The 23,563-nt window shown below is 39.5% G+C and overlaps 1 protein-coding gene across 3 annotated transcripts in view; it reads left to right on the plus strand.

Annotated features, from left to right (window-relative positions):
* CSRNP3 (cysteine and serine rich nuclear protein 3) overlaps positions 1-20,495 on the plus strand; it is a 212,944-nt gene extending 192,449 nt beyond the window's left edge. For all 3 annotated transcript variants that reach the window (XM_086718798.1, XM_025912214.2, XM_086718799.1), the window contains 2 exons: positions 7,269-7,565; positions 9,907-20,495. In XM_086718798.1, coding sequence (XP_086574924.1) covers positions 7,269-7,565; positions 9,907-10,977 — 1,368 coding nt within the window. In that variant the 3' untranslated portion in view covers positions 10,978-20,495. The remainder of the gene's footprint in view (positions 1-7,268; positions 7,566-9,906) is intronic.
* The last annotated feature ends 3,068 nt before the right edge of the window (positions 20,496-23,563 follow it).

Consider the following 23,563-nt stretch of genomic DNA (forward strand, 5'->3'; position numbering starts at 1 on the left):
AAGGAGGGAGTTTCCCCTTCATGCCACAATGACCTCCACCTGAAACTTGTTGGTATATGTGGCACATCCCTCATTCCCAGCCTCACTGGTGTCCAAAAGAGCTAAGCATCACTGTTATTAGACATTTTCAACTTCTCGGATAACTAACAATTCATGTATCTAACCATTATTAATGAGTTCACCTCTTATTAATGAGTTCACATTTTGTCCTTCCATGTATAAAACATAAAAAACTTTGTCCAGGAAACCCAAAACGAGATCAGTGGTTTTCCAGCTGGGTTCTATGGGGTCAGGACTCTGTATCTCACTCCAGCTTTCATCTATTTTATAGCTTCAGATTTTGAATGGAGTTTAATTTGACAAATGGACATTCTCTCGTTAGTGAACCCAAGCGATGACCCTGGTAGTCACTGCACTGCTCTCTTTCTTCAGATGTACAGAAACCATCTGTTTAAATAATCCTTTCTAGAATATTATCTAGAATTAGCTTTTTTTTTTAACAATTCACTCCCATTTTGATCATCTTTTGTTTCCTTTCCCCATAGCTCTTCACACATATTAGACTGAGCAACCATAGCTTTAAGCTTTTTCATTTCTCCATAGCATGAATGGCCTGGACCTGGGCATGCTTACATAAAACAGCTGAGTACTATCTCACTGTCTCCCCTTTTATTTTATTTTATTTTATTTTATTTTATTTTATTTTAGAGAGAGGGAGAAAGCATGAGCAGAGGAGAAGGGCAGAGGAAGAGAGAGAATCTTAAGCAGGTTCCATTCTCAGCAGAGAGCCCTATGTGGGGCTCGATCCCACAACCCTGGGATCATGACCTGAGCTGAAAACCAAGATTCAGACACTCAACCAACTGAGCCACCCAGGAGCCCCCCATCTCTTTTTTATATGTTAAATCCTTGCTAACATATCTGATCTCCCTTCTGGTTTGAAGGTTTTCTCCTTGATAGAGACTATGGAATCAGAATAGGAGCTAAATAATTCTTCTTTGTGCCTTTGTATCTACCCTTCCTTTTCATTTGTCTATCATTTCCTCCTCCCTGCTACTTCTGTAACTTGCACATGTATTTTGTTGCCCTTCCCACACTGTATCTTATTTATTGCATGATCATCTCTCCACCAGGCTGGAAGCTCTAGATGGCAGAACTCTCATACATCTGTAAATCCTGACACCTAGTACAATGGCTGGCAGTGTAGCATAATGATTAAGCATTCATTCATTCATTCATTCATTCAAAAATATTTCTTTATCAATTACCGTGGAACTGCAGTTAACAAAGTGCTTGGGGTACAGTGGTGAACAAGACAGACTTGGTCTCTCTTCTCATTGTGTGCACATTGTGATGGGGGAGATACACATGAAACTAATCACCAAAAATAATATATTAATACAAAATTGGGCAGCATACTATGCTGATTAAATTCAGGCCAGAGTTAATGAATTAAAAGTCAGCTGAGATAATCAAGACCGATATGTTAGCTGCTTCTGCTGGCATTTCCATTAGAAAGGGGGCAGGGGCTGGTTAGCTCAGTTGGTTAAGCATCTGACTCGGTTTGGGCTCAGGTCATGATCTCACATTTCATGAGTTCAAGCCCTGTGTCAGGCTCCGTGCTGGCAGTGTGGAGCCTGCTTGGGATTCTCCCTCTCCCTCTCTCTCTTTCCCTCTCCTGCTTGCTCTGTCTCTCTCAAAATGAATAAATAAACTTGAAAAAAGAAAAGAAAGTCCACCACCACATGCTCACAAAATAGGTACCCAAAAGAAATGCCATAGTTTCAGCTTGTTTCCTGTTTTCTTCTTTTCTGAGCTCTTATTCTCTGTGTCTGAATCATATTTTTCATTGCTGAATGAGCTAAATCTAAGGAAGCTTGTACTGCTCTTTCGTCTGCTATGCCACAGCACTGAGATCGGCTCTTGGAACGTGGCTGCAACCATATCTTTTTTTCCCTTCTGTATAAGATTTCACTATTCCTCGAAGAATGTTTACTCTAAACTGTCTTGAAAGCCTGGCTTTTCCTTTGAGGTCAAATAGACCTGAGTTTGATTCTCAACACAATCACTAATAAGCTAGACTCTGTCAAATTATTTTCTCAAGGCTTCAGCTTTCTCAACTATTAAAAAAAAATACTTCATAAAATTGTTGTACAAATTAGGTGAGATAATCTATATAAAGTATGGAGCCCAATGACTGGTTTTCATTATATGGTTGTGTTGGTCATACTCAACATCATTATCATCACTATAATAGGCAGTAATCAGTGTTTACGGAATTGAATTTTTTTTCACCTTATTTCTTTCCACTGTCATTTTTACATGTGTTAATAACTTTGTAATAACTCTTTCTTACTAAAAGTACCTTTTAACTGCTAAAAGGAAGTGTTTTCATTTTTGTGGGGTTTTGTTTTGTTTTTAGCATTTTAGTCAATCCACATTTTCAGTACTATTTCCCTCTCCATATTCACTTTGCGTTGAATTAGTTTTTTCAGGAACTTAATCCACCCAAAATTTCATCTCACTGGAATTTATGGTGGAATTCATTCACTACATGACATGACAAAAAAAAAAGGTAGGGAATTGAATGCTGACTTTCACTTGAGCCCCCCTTTTCCTGTACTTGACCTAAAGCAGTCTGAGAATCATTCCACTGATTCTGACAGTTATGTATCCCATCCTGTATGTGTATTTAGATGGCCAAGGGTTTTACTCTACTGGGCTTTGGGAACTATTTGTTCATATTTATCAGTACAAATCAGACAGCTTTGTAAAATTGATATGTTTAAATTCTGTCTCTTTAAAGAAAGTTATAGTCCTTACAACTGTAGAATGAGTCTGGACAAGTTACATGGTGACTCAAGATTTAAGTCTCATTTTAATTATCATTCTTGGAACAAAGCAAGCAAACACACACTCACACACCCAAGTCCTTGGCCTTGAGATTCTTCTAATATCATACAAAGAAATGCACACAAATGTAGGATAAATCTAAAACAAGGTAAAGATCATTTAATCAAATCATGAGTTAAGTCTTACTTATCACCTCTAAAGTGACAAAGCCAGGAGAATACAGGAGCTATTCTCTAGATGCCTACAGTTTATTTACTTTTTTTCTTTGCTTATGGACCAAGACAGGAAGTGATCCTGTACAAATTCGCTCATCTGGATAATTTGCAGGCCAATAAAAGGACCATGCTCTGTCCCATCTCACACCTTTGAAGCTATTGTTGTTCAATAGTTTCAATGAACAATGCTGTTCAACCAGCATTAACTGATATTTCCATCATATCACATAATTACCATTTCTTTTTCATTATGGGAACATTTCAAATGTACTCTCAGCAACTTTCAAGTGTGTAGCACAGTTTTGTGAGCCACAGTCATCATGCTGTACATTATATCTCCAGAACTTATTCGGTTTTTTTTAAGTTTATTTATTCATTTTGAGAGAGAGAGTGAGTGAGCAAGCACGAGTGGGGGAGCGACAGAGAGAGAGGAAGAGAGAGAATCCCAAGCAGGCTCTGTGCTGTTCACATGCACCCAACATGGGGCCCAACCTCACTAACCATGACATCATGCCCTGAGCTGAAATCAAGAGTCAGTCACTTAACTGTTGAGCCACCCTAGTGCCACTGTAATATATGAATTTTAAAGAGCATTTAAACTCAGTAGGTTTGGCCTGGGTTTTAAAGGAGCAAATGAATAAGAGTGCAAGAGGGGCTGGGGAAGCAGAGTATCTCTCAATGACTACATACCACACCAGAAACTGTGAGGAAGGGGAGAGAAGGCAACTGACTAGGATGAACTTGAGTATTTCCAATCTTCATTAGAAATGGCAGAGATGGGCACCTGGCTGGCTCAGTTGGTTAAGCATCCAAGTTTGGCCCAGGTCATGATCTTACAGTTTGTGAGTTCGAGCCCCACATTGGGCTCTGTGCTGACAGCTCAGAATCTGGAGCCTGCTTCAGATTCTGTGTCTCCCTCTCTCTCTGCCCGTCCCCCACTCACACTCTGTCTCTCTTCCTCTCTCTCTCAAAAATAAATAAACATTAAAAATTTTGAAAAGAAATGGCAGAGATGATAGTGGGGAGGTGAGGAGAAAACCTTGCCAGATCACTTCAACATTAAAATGATATTTTGAGGGACGCCTGGGTGGCTCAGTCAGTTAAACGTCCGGCTTTGACTCAGGTCATGATCTCACGGTCCTTGAGTTCGAGCCCCACGTCCGGCTCTGTGCTGACAGCTCGGAGCCTGGAGCCTGCTTCGGATTCTGTGTCTCCCTCTCTCTCTGCCCCTCCCCTGCTCATACTTTGTCTTTCTCTCTCTTAAAAGTAAATAAACATTAAGAAAAAAAATTTTTATAAAAAAAATGATATTTTGAAATCTGGATTAGGGCCCCTGTGGGTTCCTCAACAAAAGTGAAAACAGTATGTAGCTCTATGTGCAGAGGTTTTAGATTCTTAATTGGATTTTTATCTTGAAATGAAATTCTTTATTGTAGTTTAAATATATAGGAATAAGAGACACAGATCATATTTCTAAGAGCACTTCTATTTGGAATAATCATCATCTATAGTTTGATTTTTAAAAATTTTTAGATTCCAACTGGTAATTCATGTTCCCTGAACAGTTTTCATTGATATGTTAGCAGCCATTTATATTTTTAAAAAATCAAATCTGTTGATATAAAATGAAAGTGTTTTCATTATTTTTTTATGTTAACCACTTACACAAGGGAGCATAATTTAAGAACACAGAGATTAAATAGGAAGGAAATATATTAAATGAGTCATGTTAACCAAGTCCTGGGTGTTCTCCATGGGCTGTGGAGTCAAATCTTGATAAGTTTCACATAGGCCAAGAATTAGTGAAAACAAATCTAAATGACACAAAGGTGACAAGATGGGAAAAGTAATGCCTCCTGTTTGTTAATACAGCTTTGCCTAACACAGAAGATTGAGTATGTGCTAGGTAATTACGCATTTGAATCTCCCAGAAAATCAGGTCTTCACAGAAGAAAGCTGTTTCTGTTAGCAAATAAGAATTAACAAAAATGATAATAGCAATCAATCAGAGTAGCATCCTAGTACAGAACATTACAGAAACATGGAAACAGCTTAACCAAGACATACATAAAGAAATGCCAACAAAGGAAATGCATTGCAGATCACACTGAGAAACAAAACCCAATAAAGGGGGAGGCCCATCTTTGCAAGAACACAGATTTAAGCTCTGAATTATTCAGAAAAATATAATTAGTGGCTTTTGAAAACGCAGTTTAGAGACCCACTGTAATAGACTTTAATACATACTTGCTACTGGGGTGTTTCCTCTTCTTGAGGGCAAAGACCAGTCTTCTACCTGTTTTAGAGTAACTTGTTCTACAAATGTTGTGCAAGACGAGCAGACATTTTTAATAAATCTTAACTTGATGAATGAGGCATGTCTTGCAATACGAATAGTACGTGACGCTGAACATCACATGACCACACCTGAGCCAATGGTTCTTGAAGTTCGCTTTGTTATCAAGTGCTTTGTATTATAAGCATGTTTCCGGAATGAATTATGCTCACAAACCAATGTTTTATTGTATTCAGAGTTTTCCGGTTTGTGATTTTTGGTCAATAATAAATATTTTTTTTTTTTTTTAAATTTTTTTTTCAACGTTTATTTATTTTATTTTTGGGACAGAGAGAGACAGAGCATGAACGGGGGAGGGGCAGAGAGAGAGGGAGACACAGAATCGGAAACAGGCTCCAGGCTCTGAGCCATCAGCCCAGAGCCCGACGCGGGGCTCGAACTCCCGGACCGCGAGATCGTGACCTGGCTGAAGTCGGACGCTTAACCGACTGCACCACCCAGGCGCCCCAATAATAAATATTTTTATCTAAACGTTGGATTTTTTCCTATGAAGACAAGAGAATGATGTCTGATGTCACCAGAGTATTTTAACTGTGTAATAAATGAACTGTTGTTAAGATAAAGAATAGCATGGTGATGATTACAATTAATGAAGTTTATGAAGTAACAAATTTAAAAATTAAAGAATCAAAATAGCCTCTATATTTAGAATAAGCCCTTACAGAACTTCTACATTTATTCCTGTGCTGCTTCTCAGGATATGTTTCTTGCTCCTATTCAGAGAAAAACGTCTCTAAGTGCTTCTTTATGAAGGAATCTCAGTATGCTGATATAACAGTGAGAAGTGAAATACTGATTCAGGGTTTACTGATGGATGAAATTCATTTAGAACGGACATATTAATAGAAGCAGAATAGTTATGGGTATAGGAGACATAGCTGTCCACATGAGCTATGATGCAGAAGGTATTGCTTTGGGCATGGGTTCACATGAACTCCTTTGAGGGCCACGTTTATTGTTTCAGTTGCCCGTTGGTGAGAGCCTGCCGTCACTGCCCTCTGCTCCTTGTCTTTTGGATAGCATGCTGACCTGACTGATGACTTCATATCAAGCCCTCATTCTTGGAATGTTCTGTAGAGTGACCATGTTTGGAATCCCAATAGCACAGTGCAGCACAGTGTTATTTCCTAGTTCATGGTTTTGCTGGCGCCCAAAAGACAGAGTCGTTATTTCAAGGACACGTTTGCTGATTTAGGTGGCAGTGGCTTCCACTAAGATGCTATCACCTCTGAACAAGGACACATTTATTCCACCATCAGAGCTGTCCATCACGAACCGAGTCTAAAGATAGCTTTCACTGATGAGCCTCTGTAACCTTTGGTCTTTTTCACATCGCACTGGCTAAAAACTCTAACAACTATAGCTCCTTACATTAGGAGGTTAAGAGTTCCAATTAAGTCTTCTGTTACCAGTACATTTAAAAGCCTATCATTTGGATGTCTTCCTTTTTCTTTCCTGTGACTTCTCTAGAGAGAAAAATAAAAGGAAATAGTATGACCCACAAACATTTATGGATTATGGGGACATGATGTTTTATGCTAGTTTTATTCTTGGGGCACCTGGGTGGCTCGGTCGGTTAAGCGTCCGACTTCGGCTCAGGTCATGATCTCATGGTGCGTGGGCTTGAACCCTGCCTCGGGCTCTGTGCTGACAGCTCAGAGCCTGGAGCCTGCTTCTTATTCTGTGTCTCCCTCTCTCTCTGCCCCTTCTGCTGCTCGCACTCTTTGTCTCTCAAAAATAAGTAAACATTAAAAGAATTATAGTAGTTTTATTCTTATCAAGTGTAAAAGTAGGGAGTTGAGCCCCTGCCGATGCTAAGTCTGTTTGCTGCTTTGTATTTCTAGATGACCAAGAATGGCACAGTGGAATCTGAAGAAGCTAGCACTCTTACAGTGGATGACATTTCTGATGATGATATTGATTTAGACAACACGGAGGTAGATGAGTACTTCTTTCTACAACCCCTGCCAACAAAAAAACGGAGAGCACTGCTGCGGGCCTCTGGGGTGAAAAAGATTGATGTGGAAGAAAAGCATGAGCTGCGCGCCATCCGTCTATCGAGGGAGGACTGTGGCTGTGACTGCCGAGTGTTCTGTGATCCAGAAACGTGTACCTGCAGCCTGGCAGGCATTAAGTGCCAGGTAAGGACTTGGATTTCAAGGACTCCAAAGATGGGACATTATTCACCACCCCCAATGTGACAGACAATGAAGTTTCTCACATATAGAAAAAAACTTTGCGACAAGGCAAGACATATGGTTCAAGGGAGAAAAACTAATTCAGGGACATTTATGGGTATACCTAAGATGCTGACACGTATAAAATACAATGTGAGATCGACCGTAGCTAAGTCGATCAGAATTATTTCCTCCTGGATTCATTTATTGCACTAAGCTTATTGTGGGTTTTCACAAGCACTCAGATCGTGACATGTCTGACATTTGAGTTTGTATTTTCTGATCCAACTATGGGGTATCAAATGGTGGTAGGTGAGAGGTGGCATATATTGGTGGAAAAATTACAAGACTGGGACTTAAGAAAACAGAGTTCTACTCCTGGCTCTGCTTTTTGCCAGCTTTGTGAAATGCCAAGTCAGGTAAACTTTCTGGGCTTGGTTTCCTCGTCTCAAGTGAAAAGACTGGACTAGATCAGAGTTTGGCAAACTATAGTTCACAGGCCAAATCGGGCCTGCCACACCTGTTTGTATAAGTAACATTTTAGTGAAGCCTGGTCACTTTGTGTTTCTTTGTTTGTTTTGGTGTTGTCCATGACTGTTTTCATGTTTTTACAGCAACAGTGAATAGTTGCCAGAGACACTTTATGGCCCACAAAGCCTAAGATAATTTATTCTCGCCCTTTATTAAAAAGGGGGAAGAGAAAGAAAGAAAGAGGGAGAGAGAGAGAAAGAAAGAGAAGAAAGAAAGAAGAAAGGAAGGAAGGAAAGGAAAGAAAGAGAAAGAAAAGAATGGAAGGAAGGGGGAAAGAATGGGAGAGAGAGGAAGGGAAGGAGGAAAGAAGGAAGGAAAGAGACAAGAAAGGAAAAAAGGAAAGGAAGAAAGGAGGGAAAGAGGAAGGGAAGGGAGGGAAGGAAGGAAAGGAAAGGAGAGGAGAGGAAAGGAAAGGAAAAGGGAAAGGAAAGGAAAGAAAAAAGAAAAGAAAAGAAGAGAAAAGAAAAGAAAAGATGCAAAAGAAGACTTTACCAACCCCTGGAGTAGATTCTCAAGTTCCCATACATCTATACCATTGATGCCCCATGATTAGTTAGTTGTCTTTATTTTACAAGGAAACTTGGCTTTTTTGATAAGAACAGCCACTCTGGCAGGCAAAAAGAGAGGATAGTCGTCATCAGCTCAACAGTTGCTTAAGGTGGATTAATAGAAAAGAAATTCATGAGTAAGAAAAAGCTATAGAATCTGGCTCTGACCTCTGCCTCTAGTTTTTACTGAATCCAGGATGACTGCTGGAGCCTGCCTTGTCCTCTGTAGTAAAGGAGATTCCCTGCCCCTGGAGAAGGGGCAAGCAGGGCAAATTCTTCTGGGTGCCTGTGCTCTGATATGCATATAGGTTAATTGGTAATATCTTGGGAGTGCCCTTGGATTGCTGATAACTCCGCCTATCACGTGACTGAGGAGTTCGGTCCAGTGACGCTCACTGAACGCAAACACTTAGGCGGCAGAGTCCAGTGTCTCTCATTCTGGGATATTGATTACATGAATATCCCTTTCCCTCAAGAAGCTTATAGTCTACTGGAGTGGGGAGGTGTGGGGGAAATACAGGACCTAAATGCATGGGTCCACTAGTCACAGTCATAAATGTGCGTGACTGTCACAGCCCTGCAGTACACATTCGTGCCCCATGTACCAAGGATCCAAACAAATGAGAAGAAAAACCAATGAGAACGAATTATCAGCCTGCGTGATACTAAGTGGTGTCAATCTGGACACCGCAGGCAAAAGAGTTCATTTTATAATAAGCAAAAGGGGGGGGGGGGGAAGGCTAGTATGGAAAATGTCATATAATTTAGATGATTAAAAATAGCAGGTGGGGATGCAGGGGGGTAAGTTTGTGTAGTTTAAACTGGGCATGTGAGCCGGCATGCAGTAGAAGTGAAGGGAGCTTGGGGGAAAGAATGGACTTGGAAAAAATGGGAGCAAAAATAATAGGATGGAGAGAAGGGAGGGGAGGAGGGGAGGGGAGAATGGAGAAAGAAGGAAGCACGGGCTGGGTCAATGAACTAAAACTCCACACTTAAACAGCCATAGCACATTTGTATCTTGAATATAGGTTTTAAAGCTATAGGTTAACTGTTACGTTTGAAGTCTTCACTTCCCCTTTGCAAAGTCTCTTTGCAGTCTCATTGTCATTGGTTCCGGCACAAGTGGGATTAAGCAATCCCAGATTCGAAGGGGTTGCCTGGAGGTACCGGATTTTTATTTGGCTTGTAAGAGTTCCGTGGGGCTAATCTGTGTTCTTCCTTCCAAGGTGGATCGAATGTCTTTCCCATGTGGCTGCACTAAAGAAGGATGTAGTAACACAGCAGGTAGAATTGAATTTAATCCTATCCGTGTCCGGACTCACTTTTTGCACACAATAATGAAACTTGAACTGGAGAAAAACCGAGAGCAGCAAATCCCCGCGCTGAACGGCTGCCACAGTGAGATAAGCGCTCCCAGTAGCTCCATGGGCCCCGTCGCGCACTCCGTAGAGTATTCCATCGCGGACAACTTTGAGATTGAAACCGAGCCCCAGGCCGCAGTGCTGCACCTGCAGTCGGCCGAGGAGCTAGACTGCCAGGGAGAGGAGGAGGAGGAGGAGGAGGACGGCAGCAGCTTCTGCAGCGGCGTCACCGACTCCAGCACACAGAGCTTGGCCCCCAGCGAGTCAGACGAGGAGGAGGAGGAGGAGGAGGAGGAGGAGGAAGAGGAGGAGGACGACGACGACGACGACGATGACGACGAGAAAGGGGACAGCTTCGTGGAAGGCTTGGGGACCCATGCGGAAGTCGTGCCTCTTCCTTCCGTCCTCTGCTATTCCGACGGCACGGCGGTTCACGAGAGCCACGCGAAAAACGCTTCTTTTTATGCCAACTCGTCGACCCTGTATTACCAAATAGACAGCCACATTCCAGGAACTCCTAACCAGATCTCCGACAGCTATGCCGAAAGAGATCCTGTTAAGAACGGTACCCTGTCGCTGGTGCCTTACACCATGACCCCGGAGCAATTTGTGGACTATGCCCGGCAAGCGGAAGAGGCCTACGGCCCCTCCCACTACCCCGCCACCAACCCCTCGGTCATCGTGTGCTGCTCCTCTGCGGAGAGTGACGGCGGCGTGCCCTGCAGTAGCTTGTATCCCGAGCACAGGTCCAGTCATCCCCAGGTGGAATTTCACTCGTACTTGAAAGGCCCCTCCCAGGAAGGGTTTGTCTCTACACTGAATGGTGACAGTCACATTGCCGAGCACCCCGCTGAAAGTTCTTTGAGCCTGGCGGAGAAAAGCAGATTGCACGAAGAGTGCATCAAATCACCCGTGGTGGAGACCGTCCCTGTTTAGTAGCGTAAATTATTCTAGGACCAACTCTTCTCTTATTTAAAAGCGCTGTATTTAATTGGATTTCCTGGGCCCATGGTTGTTTAAACTGAGGACCAAGAAAACCTGGACTGTGGTGAATCTTCCAGACTGTATTTTGTTTTCTCCTTTCCGGCCACACGCCTGTGGCATTGCACAAATACAGTCTCTATGAGGATTTTAAAAGATTTCAGACTGTTTTGATAGAAAATGCTAATTAAAAAAAAAAAAAAAAAGCATATCTCACAGTTGCCTACCTGTCAAACTGTGTGAAACCTGCCAAGCTGTGTAGATCAGAGCTTCAAGTTCTGGATTATCGGGCCTGTGCAAGATTGTTGACTAAGACTGGGAAATAATAAGATTTAGAGTCCTAATTTTCGATAAATCTGAAGATGACGGTGACTTTTTAATGTAAAAGTAATTACTGTAAGAAAAAGAGTTAATCGTTCCATGTGTATTTTATTTATGGTAGTTAGGAGTCATGTTTTGATGAAACTGAACAGCAGCATGTTCTTTTAAGCTGAAGATGCATAGTTAGCACCACTGAGCATGCCCACATGGATTGCATCTGGAATCCATTCACGTTTTTATGATCATGACTGATCAGATTTGCAAATACTTTCTTAAGGGTGAAATAGGCCTATTTTTGCTATTTTGGACAAATAAATGAGTCTATATGTGCAGGTCCTTACACAGTTTTCTCTAAAGTTAAGAGTTAGGACAATCCTCTGGTGAGGGTCTAGTTCACTGCCCTCCCTCAGTTGACTCCAGAGATGGAGGTAGAAGGAATTGCCTTTCTTTTTAAAACAGCATCATCTTGGTTCTTAGCTTGGACACAGCACCTTTAAACTCTACTCCCCTACATCAAAATGCACTTTAGTGCCCCTTCATGGTACCTTGTGAGGGGTGGGGACTGAGAACTCTTTGAGATGAAAAATTTAGAAAAAAAATTTTTTAATCTGTAACTATTATAAGGTTCATAGAATTAATATAGAGGAATCATCCAATGATAACTTTATGAAGGGAAAATGACCTATTTTCCTTCGCCACTCTGAAGACCTAACTCGGTAAAAGCAGAGGAGGCAGAGGAAACATGGAAGAGACGCATCCTCAGCAACCAGCCTTTTCTACAGCGTGATCAATCCATCTCTACAAAATGAGTATGTAAGGAGATTTCCTTTTAGTGACTAGCCGATTGAAGGGGGGGCCTCGACCCAAATACTCAACTAGGCCTTACTTTTCTGAAGCATTTTGATTTCTCTTGCCTGGGACAATTAGCAGAACAGTCCAGAATGCATTGAATACTTCCTAATTACCTCACGTTCTCTTATTAAAGGGGACAGATAGAAATAAAACATGCACTCCCCACCTTTAGGTTATCTGCACTTGGTTCGTCGGAGGACTTCTAAGATCCCGTTTTCCTGTACATTAATTTAGGTAACTAACTAGTGTGTTCTACCTTTTTTTTTCCCAATGCAATATGACTGTGCTAAATCCGTTTCATATTTTTGACCTTCTGTTGTTACACCGTTTCACATTTTCTGCCTCTTTGAAATGTGGACATGCCTTGCTATTCAGTGACTGCATCGCTAATTCTTATGTCTTTTAGATTTAGATGTTTAGAAATAGGGATATAAATATATTGTAGATCTCAATTCCTTAAAAATTACTATTTTATTTAATTGAACTTAAAAATGTTTGATCTAGAGAAAGTCCTCCAATGGAAAAGTTTCTACTAAAACTTGATTTGGGGAAAACATGTTTACTTGGTAGCTCTTCCAATGTGCAGTTGGCTCCTGCCCTTTTTCTCCCCCACCACAGGGCCAAATTTATAACCGTTCATACTAACATTAAAGGAACTTTGGGTTTGTCCCTACGAAAGTAGCAGTAATGAGGGCAGGGATGTTCCTTTTGAATGATAAGCCCTTTGGGCTAATCAGTTTGAGTTTAGCTCCGATCTCGGTAGTGTATCTCATGTTGTCTACAAAGTTACACTTTTTAGTGCTTGATTTCCAAAATTGTTTCCTTTACCAATACAATCTAAAGAGCACCGGCCCAAAGAAAAATGACAAAAGGCTATTGTTCTTCATGTAGGCATGTGAAAAAAAAAAATCACACGTGCTGTATTTGCTGGACCCTACAAGCCCTCGAAGGATTTACCCGTGAAGCAGTCAGCTTCTTGGAACACAGACTGTGGCAGAATGGGGAAAAAGTGACTCTGGGTGGGGCAAAGGTGAAGGGTAGAATGTCAATCCAGTTTCTGAAAGGATAGATATTTAATTTAGTCCAGCTTTATATTCACTGGAAGGTCGACGCCTACTTGCTTATGTTTGGCTAGGTCTCTGTTTTGTAGCTACATTTCCAAAAGGATGCTTAACCTTGAAACAGACAAATAAAAAAATCAGAGCTCTCTCCCTATTTTTTCCAATTGGGGTTGAAAGTCACTGGGCACAGAAGGATTAACCTTCCAAGCATGAATTCCATTCCAGATTCACATATATGTATAACCTAACCCCTAAACATCTCCCACAAACTACATACACAAATTACCTATTAAAACACTCCCTTATAACACAAATGCACATGCACATACACACACTCACACAAACACACACTAGATGTATATCACACACTGGAGAATGAGAGATTTTAGGCAATGGCCAGTAATGAATACTGTATGTTTTTCCCACCCTAGAATCTGATTGGGTTTTATGATCTAAAAATAAGGTCTAGAAAAAAGGATGATTTGTAAAGCTATAGTTTGAAAATGTTGGGTCAAAGTTGCGTATAATACTAATGATGGAATCGTTTCATTGTTACTTCCTTTCCCAGAAAAGCTGAGAGAGCACAGTGTTCCATCTGACTTTTTTTTTCCATTAATAGCCCTTCTATTCAACAAAAACTGCCCACATGCCAGGAGAGCGCTGCCGTTTTTTCTAAGCTTTTTAAAATGGGGATCAAGCTAGATGCAGCCAGTTGGGATACTTAAGATCTTTATACGAAGACACAATGACACCTGACCTTCAGCTGTTGTATTTCCCCCGTAGTATATCTAACCAAATTATTGTCTTTTTTTTTTTTTTTTTTTTGACACACAGCTTTTTAGTGGTTCCCTGCCAATGGCAAAGCTTCGTGCTTTGGTCCTGTTGTTTTAGCATCAGCCCTATACTTTTTATTAGGGCTTAAATCCCAGTTATAATCCTGGCCAGATTGATGTGCAAATCAAGTGGCTGGAGCAGCTTGCATTTCCTTTGTCATCCTAGGTTTCCTTTGGGAGAAAGAATCACTGAAAGAGATTAACCTAAATTCCCCACCCCCCATCCCTTAGTCCTTGATTATTAAGACATAAGTAAAATTTGTTCGTGTCTTTTGTTAGTTGGGTAATAATAGATACTTTTCAAAAATTAGTCTTTTCTTTGTGATAAAACTATATTTTCCCAGTGCTCCAGCCACATATGAAATGTGAAATTAATATTTATTAGAGTCATAAGATCTTCACAAACATATATGGCCCAGCAATAACCCTTCCCCCCCCAAAAAAAAACTAGGAGTTATAGAAACATTGGCCACAAAACAATCAAGAAGCAAAGAGATGATAAGTGGTTCTTTTATATTTTTGCACTCTAACAGGTGGCTTGTAGGCAAAATTCTGGTTGGGTTATCATTAAACAGGAAAATACATCATGATTTATTCCCTATAAGTTTGATACATCATTGGCTCTTTGATTAAACTTCTGATATTGCACAAATTTATGATCCTTTGGTCTTAATACTTAGAATTTACTAAGTATCAACTCTGTCTTTCAACAAATATTTATAGAATGCTGACTGTTAGAAGAAGTGTTCTAAGTGGTAAAAAGAGGTAAAACACTCCACATTCTAAGAGATCATGATGACGAAGAGGAGTGGCATGAAATAATCAAGCCTCACTGTAATTCTTTTAATGTGTGCTTTTATAATGTGATCTTAGAAAAAGTGAAATCAATTCTTGTCTCATTGTGTGCAAACTGTAACTAAAAGGATACTTCTTTTTCCTAAATTAATGCAACTCACTGGATGATCTTTTTTCCTCTTCCCCTATCTGAAATTTCTGAATTAAATAGACTCAGCTAGAAGAACTGAATCGAATGAAAAAGAGATTTTCAGCTAATTGCTTCTTCAGTGTTAGGTCTCTATAAGTGAGGCTAAATTTATACTAGCAAACTCCTACCAGATAGTTTCAAGAGCTGGTTGACTCATACATAAACCAGGAAACATTTCAGGAAAACTTTGAGACAATGATGTGGAACACAATCACTTTTACTTCTATTTATATACAGCTTAAAAAATTAGCAAAACCATAGTTCCAAATTCCAAAGGCATTGCCTTATATAGCCTGTAGAAAAGAGAGGTCATTCAACCCACCTCACTTGTAGCTGGGGTTACAAAACCATCGCCAGCAGGTGGAAAGTGGACATTCTCAGAAGTCAGAGACTACTTTTCAAAAAGGTACCATGAAGCCGTCCATTTCTCCAAATATGACTAAAAACGACATCTGTTCCTTATTCTCTCACAGAAGAGTCATTACTGTAGTCAGTGTATAAAATACCAACCTTGAGTGGGAAGTACCTTCTTGCTTTCAAAGGCAAGACTTGACTGTAATTTGAAACCAGAACTATGTATTCTTACCACAACCAACATGGAAAGTTTAAAGCCTTAATCACTCTTAGTTCTAACACAAATTTGCAACTTCTGATTACATTATTCTTTCTGAGATCTGCTAACTTGTGCTCAAGTAACTCATATGCCTAAGCCAAATACCACAGCTTTGCACAAATACCACTGCTCACCAGATGTTTTCTGTACCATTAAAGAATTTAATTGACTTAATTTAACTGAATATCAGCAATTTAAAAGCCCACTAAAATTATGAAAGTGTCAGGGCGGGATGAGAATGGAATATAAGCATAATAAATAAGTGGTAGTGTCTCCCAGGAACCATAAAGTTTCAGCAAAGCTGAACAGCTAGAATTTTAACCAGAAAACTAGATGGCAGATGGCAGCCTGAAACCTAGAAGGGACAGTGACAATGTGGAAACTCAGAGGCCAGTTGGTGTTCATGTGGGCTGTCCACCAACCTCATCGATTATGTCTTCCTATCTAAAAATCATTTGATGCTTGCTTTAAAAAATAAAAGCACTGAGCTGTGATATGCTAAAGAAACTATTTTTAAGATTTAGACACATTTTATATTAAAATGACTGACAGACTATTGTCAAAAGTGATGAATATGGAAATAAAAGAGCTCTTTCATATTTTACCTGTCAAATCTGCATATTTAATGTGACTTTTTAAAATAGTCACTTCTAAGTTTCACTTCAACTGCTCTCAGCTTTCATACTAGACCGTGAGACCCCCTTCCAACCAACCAGTGAAAGTGGGGGAGGGGGTTCGTTTGTTTTCTTTCTTATCAGAAATTCAAATTCAAAAGTTGGTATGACCTGGGTTTTGCCTGGTGAGTGGTCTTGGGGTCAGTCTATCTAACTTGGCGCTGCCTGACGGTGGTAATTCAGACAGAATGATTGGAAGCAGGAAGGTGAATACGATCAGATTCAAAGCCTAAAACAGTTCATTCTTTATTTGCAATTACTGTAGTCTAACATATAGCCTGGAGTTTTAGTAAATACAGGTACATGTAGCTTTCATGGAAAATGAAGTAATTTCAAAAATTTAAGTCATATCGTTGACTCTTTCACTCGTGATAAATATATACAGGGTAAAATTGTCTCTTCTTTGATACTTTATACTTGCTTATAATTTAAGAAAAGCCAACTCTAGTGTGTCATTTTATTTTATCTCATAAGTTTCTGGCAGAACTAAAGTTTCAAGAGAATATGACAGAATTTATTTTGGACAATATTTGCGTTGAATGTGCAAATGATGTCATTCCTTTCTTTGGATTACTCACTACCATAGTGATAATCAAACCAGTTCAATAACTCTCATTTTAGTGACATGCATGAGGCCATTTAAATATTCTAAGATAATGTATATTGATTCAAAGGATTTAGGAAAAGACAAATTTATGGCAGAAATTTGCCTTGCCTGTGTCTAAGTTAATTTATGTGACCTGATTGAATGCTTCTAGTTGTAATTTTGGAATAACTTTTTTGTTAGCTATCCCTTTCCTTCTGCTTTTGGCTTTCTCCTAATCTTTTTATCTGACTTGGGAGGATCTTAAAAGTTATTTATCAATGAGTATTTGGAAGGAAACTGATTTAGAAAATATCTCTTTAAAAATTATCCAGGAGCTTCTGTCACCAGAGATCTTTATCAAGTCTTACTGCCATGCTAGGTAAGACCACAAACACCCTTGTCAGGGATGTGGCCACCAAAAATGGTTTTGCTGTTGTCTCTACATGGGAAACCTATTAAAAACTAGATAGAATTTTTCAACTTTAACATAATTTATCCAATTTTGTTTTGCTTCTCCTTTTTATGTCAGTCACCAAACTTTTCTTCTTAGCTGCAAAGAAAGCCACCCATCTTTAAAACAAATTCAAAGATCTATATGCCACTTTGAAATTTTATTTAAATATAAAAGAAAAAGAAGGAATAAAATAAAATCAAAATCTGAATTCCCCTAAAGAGGGAAAACCTAAATATCAAAACCTAAGAAATGAATTGCCTGAGGTTATTATTTTTTTAATTAAGTGTTGATCCTCGGATGATGTAATGATACCCAAATAATATCTGAACTTGATAGATTTTACATTTTAGTAGTTGGCACAGTGAATTCTTTTGTACCATAATCAAATAGCCTCCACTGCCAAAGGTTATGGTCTGAATCTTGATTCATTAGGTACTAGTCATGCTAAATGGGTATCTTAGACTAGTTTAATCTTTTCAAGGATACTCACAATGGCCAACTGCGTCTGAATAATGAAAAGTTTGAGATTCTTGTGTATTCTTCAATTTTTATAGTCCTGAGACTAGAAGAGATCTCCTGAGGTCATCTGGCTCATCCATCTCTCTCCAGGGAGGACTGTCATTCAGGCATGCCCAACAGGATAGATACCCATCTATTCTTAACATCTCTAGGGAAAGCGGTTTCCTTGGCAACACAATCCAGTTCTCTTAGGTTTTTCTCACAATAAGAAAATATCTTGGCCAGTCTTTGTGGGCTAGGCACCTGGCAACAGTTGTGGTGATTTGGGCCATTGTACTGGCAGACTCAAAGGACATTGGGTTTCCCCTTATTTTGATGATTATTGTATTTGATGACTCCATAAGTCTCCTAAGAAATCAGATTTTTAAAAACTACACATATGAGTATTGAGACAATGCTCAATAATATAACCTGCCTCCAACAAATATGACAGTCATTGTTTTTCATTTTTATTTTATTTTTATTTTATCTGTGTTCACCATTGCTGTAATGTCAGGACGTAATGTCAAGAAAATGACTATTTCAGATCCCCAGTGACAGACATCAGAGTTAGGACCAAATGACTTGACTTGCTTAATTTTCTGAGAAGTTACAATTACATAAGTGAGCATTTTCTACCTTTTTGCTTCTAAATAAGTACCTTCTTGTTAATCTTTCTTTACCCTAAAATGACAAATGAGAATCTCAAGCTTTTCCACTCCTTCTGGGGAAGATGTGACTAGTTTTGGAGAGTCTGCTGTGGAATAAAATGCCTCCAGAGAATTACTCAGCCACCATTTGATCCCAGCCTTTGTCCCCGTGCTATTTAAACAATAGTTGCCTGCCTTCTCAGGGATCAGCAGAATTCTGAATTAAAAATTTGTCACCTTGACAAGGCCTGAAATCGAAGGGAGGAGTCTGGGAGGAGGGTGTTTTTTTTTTTTTTTTTTTTTCCTGATTACATCACTTGACCCAAGCACCCAAGCACTGCAGCTTTCAGAGCATCTTCTGTTTGCTCAGAGTTGTTTCCAACTCAGAGTCAGAACTAACTGGAAGATGAGGAGCACTCCTGAAACCAATGTTTCTTTTCTCCATGGGATTTTTTTCAATCCAGATACAGCTGCTTATCTCCCCAACTCGGATGCTCTTGTGAAATGACAGCCACATCAGTGTGGTTGTTCCCCACAAATACTACTAGGGGAAATAACCCTTTTTGCTTTAAAAAAAAAAAGCTATAGAATGTTTATGTAAAGAATGTTGAATAATTTGGCCCATGTTTTAATTGACTCTAGACACCTCTATGGAAATAAGTCTGAGGCGTAGTTTGTGAAACATGTTTCAAAAGTGTTTGATGTAAAATAAATGCTAGACATTTACAGTACAGACATAGTTTAAAAAATTAAAAACCTGTAGATTACAACTCTGTTCCTAAGAACCTCAGCCTTTATTGTGTCTTAGTAAAGTTGATCTGCTTTCATTTTAGTTTATTGCATTTCTGGTGTAATAGCCTCTTAAGATAGAACTATTAATACATATGTACTGGTTAATGCCTGTTAATGCAGAAAATGGCACTTTGTTATTTCAATGTGTTTCCCTCAGTGTCACAGGGTATATCAATTTGATAGGAAAAGGTCATTTGACATTGGTCAAAAATGCATTTTCCCCATTTAAAATATATATGTATGATTGGTTGCGTAGACAAATGGCACCTTTTGCAGTATCTTTAACTTGATCATAGTCGTAGATGTCAACTGTGTCTCCACTTTCCAGCTGCCATAGAAATTTGGAACATTTGCAAATTCTGGTGAAATCGAGTGAGCTGAATGTAATGGTAGATCAAATAATCCAAAGGACTTGAGTGTTATCCTTCAGTCTGTGTTGAACCATTCGGACATTGGGAATGGTCTTTACACAAGGGAAGTCTTTTGAGAGTGTTTTTTGGTTTGGTTTGTTTTTTTGGGTTTTTTTTGCTGACAAAAAAACAATTTAAAAACTCAGTGAGGTAAACTCACTGTAACATATTTTTTGACATTGTGATTGGTTTTATCTTTTAGTTGATTTCTGTTACGACTCTTACTCAACTTCAACAGTATTTCAATAGATATTTTATTACTGTTATGTCCAATTTAATCACTTAGAAAGGTTGAAAGGGAAAAAAATCAAACAACAGTTCATACATACAATCACTTTACACTAAAACGTCATATTGTGTGTCACACAGTTTCTAGATTGATTTCTCTTGTGTATAAGTTATAACATCAAAGATGCCAAAGGGTATATTAAATAAGCTACAATAATATTCAACAGAACTTAACCTGGACCTTATGTTGTAATAATTTATTCATATTAGATGTAGTCTTCTGTATTTATATTTTCAGTATTTATTATGAATGACATGGAAATTCGTGTATTTATTGTGGCTTTTTATTGCAGTGTGTATATATATACATATATATATCACAAATAAGCATTTTTAAGTCTTATCCTTAAGTTTCTTTTATTAGTGGCACTTGTATTATGCTGTACTTTTTATTATATATTGTACAATATCTTGTCCATTTGTTTGCAGCAGAGTAAAACCGGTTTCTAAGTTGTATCTACTGTTGCATTCTTTTACATGTCATGTAAGCCCTTTGTTCTTTCATACTGAGCTGTCACAAAACACATAATACCTCCCTCTGTGTAACAGATACAGTCTTGAAGGTTGTGTGAAACCAGTTCCTGTGAATGGCCTATTACATTATTATCATCTCAAAGATGTGTTAACTTTTTATTTGATTGATCCCTAAGTGGAGACACACAACATTTTTCCTCCTCAACTATTCAGCTTCTTCATCAAGTAATGATGTGTAAACAAATGAAATTTGGGAGGATGTTTTGACAAAGACAAACCCAGTCTCCTGTAAGTAGTATCCTGTAATATACCTGTTTGTAGTAGTTTTGTTTCACTTTGCTTAAAGCAGAATCTGTCTGATTTGGTGTTTAGGCTATTTGTGTACACATAGGTGCATATAAATGCTACCTGTTTGGTAATGCTGAATTAAGGTAACCTTCTATTGGCAATAGAACGAAGAGAAAATGGAACCTTCCTTGTCTATTGTATGCAAGTCACAGTCCTCAAACAACTTGTTTTCTTACTTCTGGACACTAGATTTATATTTTTGGAAGTGAAATAATAATACGTGATTGTATGAACATCATACAAGCTCAAATTTGATCGTGTTGCTCCCTTACTTAAAGCATCTCCTGTGACCGTCCTTCCTCACTGCCACCAGATAAAATCCAAACTCTCTGTGAACACAAGGTCGCCTGAAATCTGGGTACAACAAGCGTTTCCACACTTTTTGCTCATCAAATTCTCTCTCTCTTTATTGCCTGTTCATTTATTTTGAGAGAGAGAGAACAAAAAAGAAAACGTGAGCAGGGGAGGGGCAGAGAGAGGAGAGAGAGGATCCTGAGCAGTCTCCGCACTAACAGTGCGGGGCTTGAGCTCATGACCTGGGCCGAAATCGGGTTGGCTGCTTAACTGACTGAGCCACCAGGTACCCCCATCAAACTCTCTTTGTTTCTCAACCCTTCCTCTGCCCACAAGACAGACTGCTTAGACCTTGTCTGCTACTCCGTTTTTCACCACTGCCTCTGTTCAGCACACCCTTTTTGTCCAGAACATACACCCCACAGCCCTATCCTGACAGCATAATTCTAATGACCGTCTGCTTGTTTTTCAAGAGAAAACTCAAATGTGTCTTCCTTTCTGTTGATTCTGAGACTGGATTACCTGCTATTTTATACCCAATGCAGACATTTCCTTTCAAGTCCCACTGCACTCATTTATGTACCTACTCCCTCTACAGGACTCCTTGAGAACAGAAAATTTGTCTCTACTCGCCATATCTTTGGCTTTCAGTTTAGTGCCTGGAACATAATAGATACTTAAAATGTTTCCTGATATATTTGCAGTACAATAATGAAGGGTGCATTTATAAGAGTTCGGATGAGGGGAAGATGGCTGGCTGAAAGAGAGGAGAAGGAGTTAGATTCAAGGGGAGGGAAGATTTAAGCCTGTAAGAGACATTCCAGATTCTACTTTATGGTTCAGTCTGAGTCAGGACCAAGTCACCCCCTTCTGTGCTGAGCAGAGGGACATTGCTAAGAACAGACGATTTACCTTTGGAACAAATGAGCAATCAGATGAGAATCAATTCAGATACTGCAAAGCTCTAAGGACCAGTCCAAAGAATCTGACTTGTATCCTTAGGGAAATAAGAAAATCTAAAAACATCATGGAATCAGAGTGGTTGCAGTACATAGTTGGTTTGGGAAGATGGGAATGCCAGAGTAAAAATCTCTGTAGGGATTGCAGTTACTATTCTTTAAAAAATAGTTGTTGAGGACCTACTCTGTCTAGAACCCAGTGCTAGAGAATGAGGGAGCAATGGTGCACAAGACAGACAGGGTCCCTCTAGACAAACGAGTATAGAAGTTTGGTGATTATGGCGAAGAAAAGGTCAGTTATTTCAAAGCCTATTTAGGTGTGAGAGAGTAAGAGTAACAACAAGATTATGAGTTTAAATACTGTAGGTGAAGTAACGGAAAAGATCTAAGAGCATAGATATATCATTTACAGAAGTTAGCAAGAAGGAAGACGTGTTCATCTTGGACGTTGCATTGATCCTGGAATACTTAATGAACATAACAAATGACAGAAGGAAATAGGAGTCCAGAGCTTAAATAAAGATATAAGATTGGTGAATGAGTGTTTGTTTAGAGGAGAATACAGGTTTCCCCTGCTATCTGAAAGTAGAACATTCCCATGAAACCTTTCATAAGCTGGAATGGCAGGACATGAAGAAGTAATTGCCATTTCATAAAATCAAATACCTCTTCAGAGGTTATCAAAAACAGATACTAGTATAGGTCTTTCACAGAAATGACATAGAACTTTCAGAGAGTGGGGGAAACCTGTATATATAGAGGAAAAAGAGTATGATGGAGAGGACGGAACATTTCAGAGGTGTTGCAGGTTGTGTTCTCCAGAAATGGTTGCTGAGATGGAGGTTAGCAAGCCATGTGTTTATTAGGGAGCAATACTTGTGGAAGCTAGGGGCAGGAAGCAGATCAGGAAGAGGGAGAAATCAAGCTATGATGCAGACCCGACAAAGCCCCAGCCCGGCTACCCTCACTGGGTTGCTACAGAGCATAAGTGGTTCCTATGAGCCTGGTGGGCTGAAAATGACTGGACCATTACAGAGAGTTGCAATCAGTCACTGGGTATAGTCCACCCCAGAAAGGGTGTGCTCTGGGGTGACTTGGCACTCTATAGTAGAGGAGCACTCTCGGAAGCTGGGAAAGTCCTTCTTTGAAGAGAAACCCTTGAAGCTGGCATAGCTCTATGTCTTCCACATTCCATCCCTCAGATCCACTGCTTCATTTAAACTTCAGTAAGCAGGTCTTCCAGGATTCTGGAAAACTTAGAAGAGTTTGGTTAGTGGAATAAACTACAGGCCCTGCCACTCTAGCCGGTCTTAGAACCAGAACTGATACTCATCATCTCCATCTTTCACTATAAATTCTACATTCTCTTCAGCTTCAGCAACCACTTCTTCTGGTCTCGGTGGCTTACCTAGTGGTATGACCCAGACCCAAGAGGCATCTAAATGGTTA

This window comes from Puma concolor, chromosome C1 (assembly GCF_028749965.1).
Source record: "Puma concolor isolate L17-30 chromosome C1, mPumCon1.1.hap2, whole genome shotgun sequence".
Classification (NCBI taxonomy): Eukaryota; Metazoa; Chordata; class Mammalia; order Carnivora; family Felidae; genus Puma; species Puma concolor.